The 16357-nt window shown below is 41.6% G+C and overlaps 1 protein-coding gene across 1 annotated transcript in view; it reads left to right on the top strand.

Moving 5' to 3' along the window:
* LOC311247012 (cathepsin B-like) overlaps positions 1–13764 on the top strand; it is a 50791-nt gene extending 37027 nt beyond the window's left edge. The window contains exons 4-11 of the mRNA XM_084337291.1: positions 1339–1453; positions 2326–2441; positions 2969–3054; positions 4435–4581; positions 4794–4910; positions 5525–5653; positions 7050–7126; positions 13014–13764. Coding sequence (XP_084193417.1) covers positions 1339–1453; positions 2326–2441; positions 2969–3054; positions 4435–4581; positions 4794–4910; positions 5525–5653; positions 7050–7123 — 784 coding nt within the window. The 3' untranslated portion in view covers positions 7124–7126; positions 13014–13764. The remainder of the gene's footprint in view (positions 1–1338; positions 1454–2325; positions 2442–2968; positions 3055–4434; positions 4582–4793; positions 4911–5524; positions 5654–7049; positions 7127–13013) is intronic.
* Positions 13765–16357: the final 2593 nt, after the last annotated feature.

The following is a 16357-nucleotide window of genomic DNA, read 5'->3' as shown; positions in this document are numbered from 1 at the left end:
AACGCACGGAGGCCGTTCTTATCATAAATATCCTCCAGAGTATGAACTCCCCTCCTTTGCCATTGAGGAATATTAACCGGTTTGTGCCCAACAAGTAGTTGCTGGTTATTAAAAATTGGAGAGTCCAGGTGCCATGGGCATTTAACCCCACACGACCTCTGTACATTACGCCATGTTTGGATCACGTGAGTTATGATCGGTCCATACCTCAGTCGGCATTTCGAAATAGGCACAGTGGAGTACACCACATCCTGCAATCTTAGCGGTGAGACCGCCACCGCTTCTAAGGAGCGCCAAGATACAGCATCTACAGGGTCTAGCCAGCACATCTCTATGCCTAAGTATTTAAAATGTTCCACTATGGGGATGGGCAATCAAAGTGTTAAGAATGTCAGTTGAAAATTACAGTTTCAGTTTAATACTGTATCACTCTTCCCAGATTCAAGACTTTATTGCCACATCAATCAAAGATTGTTAGGAATTTTCTCCACTGCGCATACACCCATAAAGACAAGATGGCAACACAACTCACTCAAAACATTTTACACATTGACCGATGGCAACACAACTCACTCAAAACATTTTACACATTGACCGCATATTTGACAAAAGTAAAAGAATACTTAGGCCAGGACAATGATGCAAAGCAAGACCAGACTCTGGGGCAGATGGATGGTATAAGGACAGTCAGCGGGGCAGATGGCATGTAGACCAGTCTCAGGAGCAGATAGATGGTATAAAGAACAATCTGACGGGCAGATACTTTAAGTGAAAGTACAGATGGGTTAAACTTTAATGTCAGTGACTCTTTCCTGTCTGATTTCTCTATTGACATCTTTAGTAAAATTGGCACGTGACACTCGGACCTCAACTCCAGATCCCATACTGTGTTTGAGTCAGCTGTAAAAAACTCAAGTCCCATTCAAATGTATTTAGGGACATTGGTCGCTGCTTTGACTACTTAAGGGTCACCGACACGACATCAGGCAATCATCGATTGCAAAGGATTTGTAACCAAATATTAAATGTGATGACTTTTACGTTTGTGTCCCTTAAAATGTACACATACTGTATTGTGTAGTTATTGGAAAAGCTCCTTAATTTTGTGTTATTTACTTGTTTCCGTATCGCTCTGACCATATTCTGTATACAGGAGCAGAGCAGGTCGTTTACCTTTTACTGCACTACATTCTACAGGCATTTGATTTGTATGTACAAATTGATACGATGCAAAGTGTCATTTGCTATCTTCCTGTATGTTTAACCCAAAAAATGCTTCCACCCTATAATCCATACTGTGTGTTTGTGCTTACATGTGTGTTTACCTCCCTGTTGCAGGGTGCAGTATGCTGGAGGCCTGAAGCTGCCAGAGAACTTTGACTCCAGAGAACAGTGGCCAGACTGTCCCACTCTGAAGGAGATTAGAGACCAGGGCTCCTGTGGATCCTGCTGGGTCAGGACACACACACACACACACACACACACACACACACACACACACACACACACACACACACACACACACACACACACACACATACACATACACATACACATACACACACGCACTTTAAAAACGTACACTAAATGCATTATTTGAAGCTACAAATTGAGCAATAGTACAAAGATAAAGTTACAAGTTCAATGTGGGTCAAGGGCATTTAAGGATACGAACAACACTTTCTCCTCCACACAGCCCAGCTACTAATTTCTTTTTGTTGGCCTAGTAAGCCACTAATAGCAGGTTTGTTGACAAAGTTGTCCAATACCACAACAGCTGGCTTGCAACCATTACAGACCTCTGGTGTGTGCAGCCAAGGCTTGATACTTTGTCTAAGAAAGCAAAAAAATTGAATCTGAGATGTCTTGCCAATACATTGAGCAGCTTGATCAACTTGTCACCATAAATCCATACATTTTCCATAGAACCAAGCGCCCTGTGAACCTCGACCGATGTTATGAGAGGTTTGAACTTTGGACGATCATCGGGAGCCAATCTGATTCCTGCGCTACATTTTTATTTCCCTACTGATGTGACAACAGATCCATTGATACTTATTTCACCTGCTGCAACCGAAATGGCTAGAATAGGATGTCCCATCATTCTTGCCAAAATAAAATTAAGTTGATAACCGCTGTTCAACGTTTCCTGGTGCTCTACAGAAATAAGCTTCCTTGGTTTGGGAAATAAAAGATTAGGAGATCACTACAAAGACACAATTGTAATGCCTCACACTGCCCACAGTATATCGGAATAGAGCAACCCCATCAATCAAGTTGCGGTGTGTATGTGCGTGCGCTGACTTCTTGCATGTTCTTCCACAGGCGTTTGGTGCAGTGGAGGCCATCTCTGACCGTGTGTGTATCCATAGCAACGCCAAAGTCAGCGTGGAGATCTCCTCGGAGGACCTGCTGACCTGCTGCCACAGCTGTGGCATGGGGTGGGTAACTGCTGTGGCAGGGGGTGGGTGACAGGCATGTGTATGAAACCACTGGAGGAGGCCTTGTGGGGGAAGGAGCTGAGCATCAGCTGACTGTGCGGAATAGAAACTGATAATGGAAATGCCATTAGGATGATGCAATATGGTAAAAAATCTGACTAATGCACTTTTTCCACATCGGTCAGTAATGATACTAGCGAATATATATATTAGCTTATATATATATTGATTTATAGATTAATTTCTTCTTGAGAATGACGCTTACAGAAACCAGGGAGCTCATTGTGGTTTAATCATATTGTCTGAAACATTTATTTTCCCAACATGGAGTAAACGCCACTAAGCTATTATAAATATAAATATAAATGACACTATATAAAATAAATGATAATAATTCCTGGACTGAGTTAATTGAATTGGTATGACAGATGTGGGAGGCGTGTTCAGTGGTATACTGTATGTGGGAGTTGGATGTGTGCAGGAATGTTATGTGCAGACGAGTTACACCTGGACATGTGTGTTTTCAGGTGTAACGGCGGCTACCCCTCCTCTGCCTGGGACTTCTGGACCCAGGAGGGCCTGGTCTCTGGAGGGCTCTACGACTCTCACATCGGTATGTATTGTGTGTGTGTGGCCTCTCGTTTGTAAGGAGGAATTTATTTAAATCCAAAGATCTTTCACTTCTTTTGTTCTTTGTTACTTCATGTTATTTAAAAATGTTTGATTACTAAGTGTCATAGGCATACAATACAAATGTGACGGGAGTGATTCTGGAATAAAGGCAATTGATACTTCATACTAAGTTATTTGTTTCACAGCATGTTAAGAAATGTATTAAACACTCATTAATTTGGGATTTTTCATTTTCGATTTTTCATCCATATATACGTTGGAATATGTAAATGACAAAAAAAAGAAAATGTAGTTTGACTTTTTTCTTTTTTTGTTCTTAGTTATTTTTCATTTCTTATTTTTTATATACATTTATTATTGAACGGCTTAAGGCTATATCTGTACTTGATGTTTGTTTGTTATGTTGCATATTTGAAATAAACTTGAATCAAATAAAAAAAAAATGTCCCCATTCATGTAACGAAAGAGTCTGCATGCACGGTTCACCCACAGCTGCTAGGTTGGCTCTGTGCCACCTGATGTGACGTCATAGTTTCCTACGTGGACCTCCAGTATAATGGAGGACTAGTCAATGACTCATACAGACTGTTGATACAGAGATGCGATAACTGCACAGTGGCAGTTAATCCCAAGTCTGATGGTATACATGTCAGTGTTTCCCCCTTGCAATTATTTTGTAACCGTGAGAGACTATTGGCTTGGGTTTCAATGTCAGACCACATTCCCGTCTGTTTTTATTGTTTTACTGACGGTTGTAGTGCTAAATTTCTATGTATGTAAGTGTGTGTGTATATATATATATATATTTGTGTATGTTTTGTACTTTTTTTCTGTTATCCTATTGTCTGTCTACATTGTGGGGCGGCTTTGGCTCAGGGGTAGAGCGGGTCGTCCAATGATCGAAGGGTTGGTGGTTCGAATCCCGCTCTAGCCCATGTCCATCCCATCACCGTTGTGTCCTTGGGCAAGACACTTAACCTACTTGCCTCGTATGAATGTGTATGCATGTGAATGAATGTTGGTGGTGGTCGGAGGGGCCGTAGGCGATGATTATTCGCCACGCTTCCGTGAGTCTGCCTCAGGGCAGCTCTGGCTGCAATTGTAGCTTACCACCACCGGTATGAACGAATAATGGACTCTGTGAAGCGCTCTGGGTGTCATGAAGAGCGCTATATAAATCCAAGCCATTATTATTATTATTATTACATTGAGTTTCTTACATTTGTTTTAGCAGTGGTCGCAAATCTTTGGCTGCGGTGGCCCATCACTGTGTCAGTGACTACTCCTTCATTCTCAGGCTTATATGTTAATGATCTGCTCCTACTTACACACAATATTTTAATATTTCATCTTCCTTCAGGTTGCAGACCGTACACCATCGCTCCCTGCGAGCACCATGTGAACGGGACAAGACCCCCGTGCTCGGGGGAGGGTGGAAACACCCCCAAGTGCACCAACAAGTGTGAGGCTGGATACTCACCCAGCTACAAAAAGGACAAACATTTTGGTGAGGAGGACAGTGACACACACTCTCACACACATGCACCGTATTTGAAGGAGATCTGAAAGACATGCCTTCTTTGTATTTGCAACCTATTCCTTTCCATTGATGACTCATCAAACACAACTATCTGCACACACACGCGCACACACACACACACACACACACACACACACACACACACACAAAGCCTAATCACTGACCTGTTTGTTCTGCAGGTAAGAGTTCATACAGCGTGCAGTCTGAGGAGACACAGATTCAGAGTGAGATCTTTAACAACGGCCCTGTAGAAGGAGCTTTCACCGTCTATGAAGACTTTCCTCTCTACAAGTCCGGTGAGAACGCACGTCATACACGCACCTCAGAAAACAGCATAACAATGTTCAACAATACATCACAAATGGATACATTTGCATCTGAAATCGATAAGTTCCCAAATGGAAATTACGCTTCCATTTATAAATTATTGAAGTTGTCCTACAGTAAGTGAGGTGGCTGACTTTTCCTGCCATTTATAAATTATTGAAGTTGTCCTACAGTAAGTGAGGTGGCTGACTTTTCCTTCTACCGGTTTCCCTCTGTATGGCAGGTTGTCACTTTGCCCACTAAAGTATTTTTTTTACATTTTATAGACCTGGGGAATCAAATGATAAGAGACCACATAGACCTGGGGAATCAAATGATAAGAGACCACATAGACCTGGGGATCGTATGATAAGAGACTACATAGACCTGGAGAATCGTATGATTAGAGGCCACACAGACCCGGGGAATCGTATGATAAGAGACCACATAGACCTGGGGAATCAAGAGACCACATGGACCTGGGGAATCATGTGATGAGAGACTACAGACCTTATTTCATACCAGAAATGTTTTCAATATTTTAATTGTAAAGACATTTTACTTTGTCAATTGACTGAAGTTGATGAAAACGTGGTGTGTTTAGGTGTTTACCAGCATACTACTGGCTCCGCGTTGGGAGGCCATGCCATTAAGATCCTGGGCTGGGGAGTGGAGGATGGCGTGCCATACTGGCTGTGTGCAAACTCCTGGAACGTCGACTGGGGAGACAATGGTGAGGATGCACATGCAGTGTTCTGATCAGCCACCTGTTTTTTTTTTATTTTTTTTTTGCAATTGACTCATCAAGCCCCGCCCTCTTTTCTTCATCTTCCAATCACAACTGTTTGTTTGTCCAAGGGAAGCAACAGTTGCGATTGGAGGATCAGGGAAAGAGGGCAAGTCTTGAGATGGGTCAATTGTTTCATTAGAGCAAATTCTCATCCCACCCTTTTGCTTTTGTAAGTTGACAGTTTTGAGTCAATCACTAGTCCTACACACTCAAGATTTGGGGCACAAAGCTATTCAGTTAAATGGTAGTTAAAGTGTCAGCTTGCTATGCTAGACCGGTATCCTACACTAGCTTAGCTGGATGTGAGGAGCTCTATTTCGATCATCCCTCTTTTTTTTTTTTAAGATTCTTTTTTGGCGTTTTATCGCTTTATTTCTACTGGGCAGTCCAGTAGGGAGAGACAGATGAGGAATGGGATACAGAGTGGGGGGAAGACATTCGGCAAATAACGACTGGTTCGGGAGTCGAACCCGGGTCGGCCGTGTCGCGGCTGAGCGCGCTATGTGGTTCGCCACTGGGGCGCCCCGATCATCCCCTTTCAATATTCCAGTCTGATTTTTTGGATCCACTTTTTCTCCCATTTTTCTATATTTTCGCCCATCCCAATTTCGTATCATCCAATTCAACCCTCCCCTGTCACGAACGCTGTTTCTTGCCTCCCACAAGCCGGCTGCAATGTGGACTAAGTCATACATAGCACAAGTCCCCTCCGGTACTTGAGGTAACAGCAGTCGCATCTTTTCACCTGCGCAGCTCGATCTCTCAGTGGCGAGGAGTAACGCGTGGGAGCCTCACGCTGCCCCCGACACTTCCTGATTCTACTGCGCAGGCGCACCAACCGACCTGTAGGAGTCGCTGTCCACAACGCCCGATCCCCACCCATCAGTTTCCCACCCCCTAATACGGCCAATGTGTATTAGTATGAACGACCAGCTAAACTGAAAGCAATGTGGAGCGCTGGGCTCGAACAGGCGAGCCCAGCGTCTCCGCATTTGTGGCGAGCGCCTTGCCCACTACGCCACGTAGCCGCCCAATATTCCAGTCTGATTTTGTGAAACTTCAACTCCTATCAGCACTCTTTTTTGTTTTTTTTTGTTACTCGTATATTAATTAAAAGTAAGCATTGTTGCAGTTAGACTATTTCTGAAATATAATTATCAGTATTTCAATTATCTTGGGAGTAAGTTTGGAACGGCTGTATGAAATACTTCAACATGATGGACTAAGTCATTAGATTAACTCATCAGACAAACTCATCAGACTGACTCATGTGAACGTCCATCTCAACCACTGCTTTACTTTGTATACAGTATGTTAACTGTCTGTTTTTGTTTCCCAGGATTCTTTAAGATCCTGCGTGGGCAGGACCACTGTGGCATTGAGTCTGAGATTGTGGCCGGAATCCCCCAGTAAGATGTAAGTCAAGAACACTCTAAATTTGTTGTATGGGCTGGAAAAAAGAGGGACATTGGGCTTACTAGGCTTCAGGCAGGGTTACTCTACTGTGTTGTAGTGTTGGGGAACATTACTTCTGAAAGGAACTAGTTAAATTATTAACTAGTTACTGCAATTAAAAGTAACTTTTTGTGTCACAGCCTTATCTACTGGGAAAAGTAACTTGTTAGATTACTTTTACGTTACCAAAGATTATGACCCCTTAGCGCTGCCTTGTGCATGTTAGTTATTTTTATGCCCATAGGGCATGTGCTGCTGCCTTTGTATGTCTTCACTCTACCATCGGAAATAAAGAGGGATGGTGTCTGTAAGTGCATATAGAATTATTTGGATGGTCTACACCTGGCCTAACTGAACCTTTTGGATACACTCAAATGGATGTATGGTGGCCGAAGAATGCCTTTTTTGGTCTTTATTAACACATTGGCGGCCACAGGGATTAGACGGGCCCCACTCTATAAGGCCAGCTTCTCATAACAAGGTTTAACTATGCGTGAGGGTGTTTGTAGAGCTAAATCTATATTTAAAATTATTGCAATGTGTCCATTCTCATTGTCAATTGACACTATAAACCTTCCCTTCAATATGCCTTAAAGAAAATATTTTTTCATCAATACGTTCCCATTTTATAGCGTGATGAATATGAGCGTTATATGGGATTGGTCTGGGGTAATTCCTGCAAGGCTAGTTATAAGGCGCTAAGCTAATAACGTTAAATCGATTGCCGTTTCGGCCATACACAAGCTATATCAAAATGCATATGATCGGTATCATGTTCCACCATGAATGCATCAACCAGGGGGGGGGGGCGGGGGACGTCATTTCTGCTAATTGATTACCAATAACTGCATTTGTTATTGTAGCCTCATTCACTGATCGGCTGGTTGGCTGTGATAACAAGGCCTGATCAGCATGAAATCTACGTGAAATCGTTCTTACCTGTAGCCGGTTGGATCCCAAAAAGGATTTCCCAGTTATTGATCGACATCTGGTAGATCGATATGTCCATTGGCTGATGCTATATTCCTTTACTGCATACTGAATTCCGCGTCGCAAAAAGCCCTCCCTTCAGGCTAACAGAAAAACTAGGCCTGAATGAAAAAAAATAACATCCGGTCTGAAAACAAGGAGTACTCTATTCTCGAGACAGCGCCACTACCAGGATCTGGCCGGTAATGCACTTTTCCGAATCCCAAGACTAGGGTATATCTGCAGTGCCGCTCCGTGACATTGAGTAGGTTATTAAAATGCAATAAAAGCAAAAACAAGCTTATCGCGTATATATACGTGATTGGCCCTTTAACACTTTCAGCGCCCACCAGGGGGTGCACGATTTAGTGCTTGAATGCCCATCATCCACTTCAATGTTAGCGTTAATAACGCCTAATCTATGTTTTAAATTATGGCTATGTGTCTAATCTGCCCGTCGCTTATCAATGACTCATTTTCCAGTCAACATTGTCAAAGCAGATTGTTTTTTTATCGGTTAATTTCCGTTTTATAGCATTTTGAAAATGCGTTTTCAATGAAAATAAAAAGATTCCGTGATAAACGCCCTGTACTGGAATATTCTAGAACGTTGTAATTTTTCGGCCTATTTATGAATAGTTTTCAAATAAACGCTAGATTATCGATAGTATGTATATGTGTACGTATGCACGCTGGGGCCGCGAGCTGAAAATCGATTCTTAGTTCCTGATCGCTCGCACAGCCACACAGCCACACACACAGGGGAAAAGCTTATATCTCCGTGAAAACAGGTCTGATTATCCTAAGACTGGTAAAAATAGATTCCTTACCTGAGATCAGATGTTATCCAAAAAGATCATTCCAATTCCTGATCGCCATTCCAAAAATCACTACATACTGTAAACACATATTCCACGCTGTTCTGATGGTCCACAATGAATCCGATCGGCTCGGGGTACATGCCTGAGAAGTAAAATGTGGATTCCGGATTTTTCTTTTCTCATCCATTTTCATTGAGTCCATTCCAAAAGGGTGCATTACCATCTGGGAGACGATAGGGGGCGGTTTTTTTCACATCTGAGCTCCTGATGGGGCTGGTTTACCAACGGGAGACTCCGTTGATGAAATATGAATTCAGAGTGCTAATAAAAAAATCACACGCTAATTGTCGTGGTGGGCATTCAGGGGGCGGGCTGATAACACGTGTTATCACGTGGTGTGCTCTCTCAAAGTGTTAAGCATGGCGCCGAATCACGTTGGCCGGAAAGCGTGTATGCCTTCTACAACAGAACTGCGTTTCCGCGTTCGAGTTTTGCGCTCTGATTGGCCAGGTCATGTGACATGTGCGCCAATCGTGGGACAGCAAGTTCTGCGCCTATTTCCGGGTCTAACAGCCTGCAAACTACCTGCCGTTCTATCGCCATGCTCTAAGACAAACTCTAACCTATGTGGGGCGGCTTTGGCTCAGGGGTAGAGCGGGGCGTCCAATGATCGAAGGGTTGGTGGTTCGAATCCCGCTCAAGCCCATGTCCATCCCATTGCCGTTGTGTCCTTGGGCAAGACACTTAACCTACTTGTCTCGTATGAATGTGTATGCATGTGAATGAATGTTGGTGGTGGTCGCAGGGGCCGTAGGCGATGATTATTCGCCACGCTTCCGTGAGTCTGCCTCAGGGCAGCTCTGGCTGCAATTGTAGCTTACCACCACCGGTATGACTGTGTATGAACGAATAATGGACTCTGTGAAGCGCTCTGAGTCAGAGAAGAGCGCTATATAAATCCAATCCATTATTATTATTATTATTATTATTATTATTAACTAGGGCTGTCAGTTTATCGCGTTAATTAGATTAATTAATTACACAGCAAATAACCGCGTTATGAAAATTAACTCAATTTTTTTTTTATAATAATATTTTTTTTGTATCTCATTCATTCCATAAGCATTACATGTAGAATACACATTTACAGATTTCTTTTTAATATGGTCCATTTGCATGTTCTTGGTATCTGATTCTAGGGACATCTATGAATCTCAGGGAATGTATTCCCAGTGTCAGAAATACTGTGGGCTAGATCCACAAAGAATGGATTGCACGGTGCAAGTTGCACCCTTACTTACAATTCATTATGAATTGAAAATGGGGGACCCTGATGTAAACAAGACGAAAGTCTTTCTCTGGTCTGCATTCCCTTAACAATTGTGTGTATTGAGCCGTACTGTATTGTACCCATTCTGCAATCTGTTAATAACATTTTCATTCAATCAATCAATCTGCGCGGTGATTGATTGAATGAACATTTTATTTTAAGTAAATTGTAATGAACCAAATGAGAATATCAATAATTTTTTTTTTATCTTTGACTGTGAATAACACCATGCTCAAATTGACCAGACCTGACAAATCTAAGCAAATTAATAGATGGAAGATGATTAAACAGAAGGTTTTGTAGATACAGTACTGAATTCTGCCATCTGGACACATGCAATTTGAAATATGATTATAGAATATGAGGCATAAAATGGTAATGTGATTAAAATGCGATTAATTAGATTAATTAATTAATTACAATCCTGTAATTAATTAGATACATTTTTTTAATCGCCTGACAGCACTATTATTAACCTTAACCAACTTCGAAAGAGTGCCTAAGCTTAACCGTCGGAATCAGGGCAGGCGTTCTATCGCCATGATCTAAGACAAACTCTAACCTTAACCAACTTCGAAAGAGCGCCTAAGCTTAACCAGTGTAGAAACTTGCGGTCCCACGATTGGGCGTACGCGTCACATGACCAGAAATGACCTGGCCAATCAGAGACGCGGAAACGCAGTTCTGTTGTAGAAGGCATTCAGGCGGCCGGGAATGTGTTAAAGATCTTTTCAATAATTTCAGAATTGTACTTCTCATCCATAAAGTACTATTAACATGCTCCATTTTCTTCTATGATACTTCGGGAACATGAGTGTTTTCCTATAGCCTAAACATTTACAATTTGCATTTCTCAGTTTTATTAAATGCAGAATTAACCTAGGCCCCATATGAATAGGAATTATTTAGTTATGTGTGTGTGAGATATCAAAGACTGCATTGGAATAAGTGTTTTTAATACTTTATTGTGTTAATCTCAGAATGAACACTGTCTACATTTTAATCTTGTGTTTGATGAGCATTAGCCAACTTTTGATGTGGTTGCCTTATAGACTAGTATAATCCAGCTATACTTCATTGTAAAAGTCCCTTTTATCATTTGTATAATTTGTTTAAAGAAAATACTAACCTTTCACTGGTATTCACTCTGCTACTAAGGAATCTACCATGCCTATATTACTATTTACTACCTACTATGCTAATATGTCTATACTACTATGCGATAAACAATGTGACTTACCCTTAGCTGCCAGAGTTGTACCTTCTTGCTGACTTGTTGTACAGAATTTGTAAGTCGCTTTGGATAAATGTAAATCATGTGGCGGAATGATATTTATTATCATTCCTCAGTGAAGCGAGCCATGCACGCCCCTTTATCATACCTGTATAAGAGTTGTATATTCAGCCTTTCCACTAGTACAGACACGTTTTAACTGTCCAGGTGTTGTACCCCAATTTTCTAATAGGATATGACTGAGTCGTGACCTGATCCATTTACCCTCCATGGTCACTGTCGGGTCGCTTTCACACAGGGGCTGTTTGGTCCGGACTATCTGACCAGAATTCGATAGTCCGGTTTTTCGGGTTTGTGTGAATGCGCGTCGAACTCGGTCCGCGGACCAAACACGCAAACTCTGGTCCGCCTGAAAACGTAGGTCTCGGTTCGCTTCATCGGACCAAACGCGGACCAAACGTAGGAAGTCACCTGATAAACCATCTTGGGTATATTATTATTACCGCGGCGCGGCATTCACTGCAAAACAAGCACACTGCATCTATCTATCTATCTATCTATCTATCTATCTATCTATCTATCTATCTATCTATCTATCTATCTATCTATCTATCTATCTATCTATCTATCTATCTATCTACTGTGCATCTTGGGGTAGAAGGAAGAAAAAAAACACAGCTGTTATTATTATTAATAGTATTACCGCGGCGCGGCATTCACTGCAAAACAAGCACACTGTGTAAACATGTCTCGTGGACAGACTTGGGGGGCAGAAGACCAAATAAAACAGCTGCTTGTGGGGAATGTGGGCACTCACAAAAACAACGAGGTGTACAAGTTGTTTAGCAAGAGGATGGCGGTAATGGGAATTATAATCGAACGATGGATCAATGCCACACCTCTGCTACTGCTACTATCACGCTTCACGCAGTTTGTGTTGACGCGCATTTCACTTCCTGAAAGGGAGGGATTTCCACTCCATTGTGTCCAATAGACGAGCGTCCTTTTCGACCACGTGACATTGTTCAGATAGTTTGGTGCGCCTGACCAATTGCTGTGTGAATGCAGACGAACCAAATGATGAATGCAACAATGTTGCAACTTCACCACCAGAACCGCACCGAGTCCACCAAAACTATATGTGAAAGCACCCTCAGTGTATCGCATATCCTAGTCTACGGCCTGTTATGACTCTGCAGAGTAATAACAGGAATGACGGATGCAATTTCTCCTATTTTATCTCCTATATTGTAAAAGTAACGGCCTGCTTATTTAAAAAAGTAACTACGTAAGTGATTCGTTTTATGTTTGTAGATAACACAAATGCGTTGCATTTTAAAACCATGCCCTGTGGAGGTCTGGGGATGAGGCTTCATAGCCATGTAGGTCAACATTATGGTCATCCTCATAGAATGTTTGAATAGTTTTCACATGTTTTTTTTAACCACCAACAGCCTCTCTTCATCTTGCTCTTGTGTCTCTGGTTGATCCTAGGCTTTGAGCTGCATTGTCCTTGACCTGATCACCAGGGGGCGACACACTCCTCTGCTTGCACCGGAGCTCTGACCCCACTGATTAGAGGTTTGATTGCCTGTGTCTGATGTAGTTCAAATCCCATTGGTCATTTGTACAAGTATGGCATGAATCACTGCTGATTTTTTATTTTTTGTTAGTTTTAAGATGGATTTTAATTAATGATCTCTAGGCCATGTTCAAATTATGGAAAAGCCACTTCTTTTGCCTCTGTGGCAAAAATGTGTCAAGGATATGTTACAATGGAAAGACACTTGTTTTATACATTTTTATTTTTATTTTCAATCAAATCTCCACCTAGCATCTGCTCTCTCTGAGCTTAAAATTTCCATCTAGCCCTACTCTCTCTGAGCTGACTTGACACACTATGCCCCACAGCTCTTGATGTTTAGTGTGTTTGTCTGGACAAAACACTTAAGAGTTGAGTGGATCCCTGCCAGGATTCTGCTTCAATTGTCTACTAGTAATGAGTCTGACTTTGATTACATTTATGGCGGGGTCTCTAGCTGGGCTCCTTTCTCCCCACTCAGAGTCTGGTTATAATGTGAATTTTTTTTATTGTCAATTGAGAGGTGGAACAAGTTTTCTTGTTTTTAGTATATGGATTGAATCTGTGATTTGACTGTTTTTTTTTTTAACGCTTCTCTGCTGATCTTGATCAAAGTGTTCATGATTCTACTGAGATACCGGAGTAAATAAAGCCTTGTTTATACTTTGGTTTCCAGTGGTTTTCTTAACTGATCTTACAAATTGCTGTATATGGTTTGAAATTAACTTCTGTGGAGGACCAAACCATGCATTCCAATTTCACCTGTATCGACTACCCCCAGAACAAGACGCACGTGGGAAAACCCGTAAATTCACTATTTTGCTAGACTCTTGAATTAATGTAAACAATGAGCCAGTGACAAAGCTGTACTCCTATTGACTCAACATGGATTTTCCTTGTATTCCTTAAAAGTTTAATAATTTTATTTGAAATAAACATCCAACACTGTATTTTTTGGTAAACATTTTATGTGTAATACAGGTTCAAAGTGTGTTCATGCTAGTTAATATCCCCAGCAATCTATTTGAAATTGCAAATTTCTCTAACGCTAATATGCAATTATTTTTTCTTTACATGGAAATAACTGGAGGATTCTTGGCACATTGTCATTTTGTATGGCATTGTAGTTAGACACGTGACTTACGAGGTAATTTGGCTGCTACAGTGTATCATACTGTCTCCATTAGCCAGTTTTGCACAAGCCTGGTCAAACCCGGGTGTGTAACTGTATGCAACTGTGATGATGACTCATATTTCTTCTATCCGATTTGGCTCCAAGAACCTGAACTATAGAAAATTTTTCAAATTAACAAAAGAATGTGGCGCAGATCGAGGTAAAATATGGTATAGAGAGTCTCCTTGGTATACTTTGTAACCATTCATGACTGGAGGGCAAATTTACAGCTCAATGTGTGCTGTAGAATCTCTCTGAGAGCCCCCCCCCCCCCCCCCCCCCCCAAGTTTCTCTCACACAAACCATCTTCATAATACATTTGAATTCTATCTTGAACTTGAGGACATTTAGGCCGTATGGTGAAAGCTGAGAAGTGGCTAGAAAACGATTCTCGTTCCCACCTCAGCGAATTACACAATTTTCACTCTGGGTGAAAGTTCGATTGGTGTAGATTTAGGAACAAAAAGTTCTCCATTGACAAATAGCACATTTTGCGCAATCATTTTCGTAAAGTCGTGACTAGATCTTTCCTCGCGAATGGATATTTGGTCACTGCAGAGTTTTATCTGACGCAATTGGTGCGAGTTCAGTCACGTATCTTGCGCTAGACCAATAGCAGCTCTCCTTGTTGCCAAGTTACAGACAACAAGAGATTAGTAGAACAGTAGTAATGGAAGCAACTGAAAGGCAGTACCCATCGACGAGTACAGAAGATGACGAAAATGGAGAAAAAACACCTAAAGTTTGCAAAAAGGTTTCGAAACAATGTTATATGCATCTTGCATCCGTTCAGAAAGAAAGTGTACAAGATTTTACACAGACACGGTGGGATAGATATAGAAACTCCGTCGAGCGGTGGCTTAAGTTGCCAGGAGAGAATCGTATCATTGCAGATGCATACAAACATTGTTTAGAGATAGAGTTTGCCAATGTTCCCTGGGATGCTGGTTTTCACGCTACTTGCTATAGGCGTTTTATCGACAAAAAACGCTTGGATGCAGCTGCGAAACGGGCTATGTGTTCTGCAGCTCAAGATGTGGAAGCAGAGCCAGAGTGTTAACAGAAATGGCTATGGGGCGACAATAATATGTACAAGAGGCATGGTTTCCATCTGTGGCCTTGCTCTGCTGGCAGCGGTTTATTCATTCACATTGACTCATACCACAGCAGCTCATGTGTTCTCCTCTCCGGGAGAGGCATGTGTGGGAAGAAGAAAAAGTAGGAGGGAACCAAGACTTATATACTCCCAACCTGGCGTAGACAGTAGAAGCTCCGCCTATAGCGCCCTCCAGTGGACACAGATATATATGCAGTCATGGGAGTAGTAGACTAAGTAGAGGACAGTTACAGGTAGTTACAACCATACATACACCCTCTAGATTCAACACAGAGTCAGAACTTATGGCTCTACAAGTGAAAGTCCTGTTATGGAAAATGTTAAAGGACAAAACGATGAGCCGTTTGTATAAATCATTCTGAGTCGTTATTAAAAATAGAAACATAGTTTATTTCATCTGTGGCCGCAAATGAAAGTTCCGTTTACAATCGGAGACAACATGTGTTCACACACTGAGTCTGACCAGCAAAGTGACCAACTTGCAAGACGTAACATTATACATCAGATATGATGATGAAAGTATAAACAAACTGGGTTCTCAGTAGGCAGGAACAATAACACCAGCTTACTTTGGCCTTGCTAGGAAAAGATTTAGGTCAAAAGTCATCCTCTCTAAGAGTACTTAACCTGTTCCACTCGACGGGGTCGGTACCGACCCCTTTTGACCTTATTATCATATAGGCATATTTTTATGAAGATGAAAATAATTTGTGATTTTAAAATCAACCGTTTTCAAGTAGAAACATCACTACTATGTCACAAATACATGTAGAATGTAAAACGTTAGGTTGGCAATAGTTTAGCAATAGGTTAAAAGTGTACTTATATCATTTTAAGTTTTCTATTTGCGATCGTCTATTTTGAACCGGAAATGGAAATGTTGAACCATGGGAATTGTAGTCTTTTTGCGGCCATTTTGTAGAGGAGATCGCTAGCTATCTTCCAGCGTTGAAATTTCTCCGATC

This window comes from Notolepis coatsorum (genome assembly GCF_963971535.1).
Source record: "Notolepis coatsorum genome assembly, chromosome: 20".
Lineage (NCBI taxonomy): Eukaryota > Metazoa > Chordata > Actinopteri > Aulopiformes > Paralepididae > Notolepis > Notolepis coatsorum.
The sequence above is the reverse complement of the archived record's forward strand: the minus strand, read 5'-3'. Positions and strand labels throughout refer to the sequence as shown.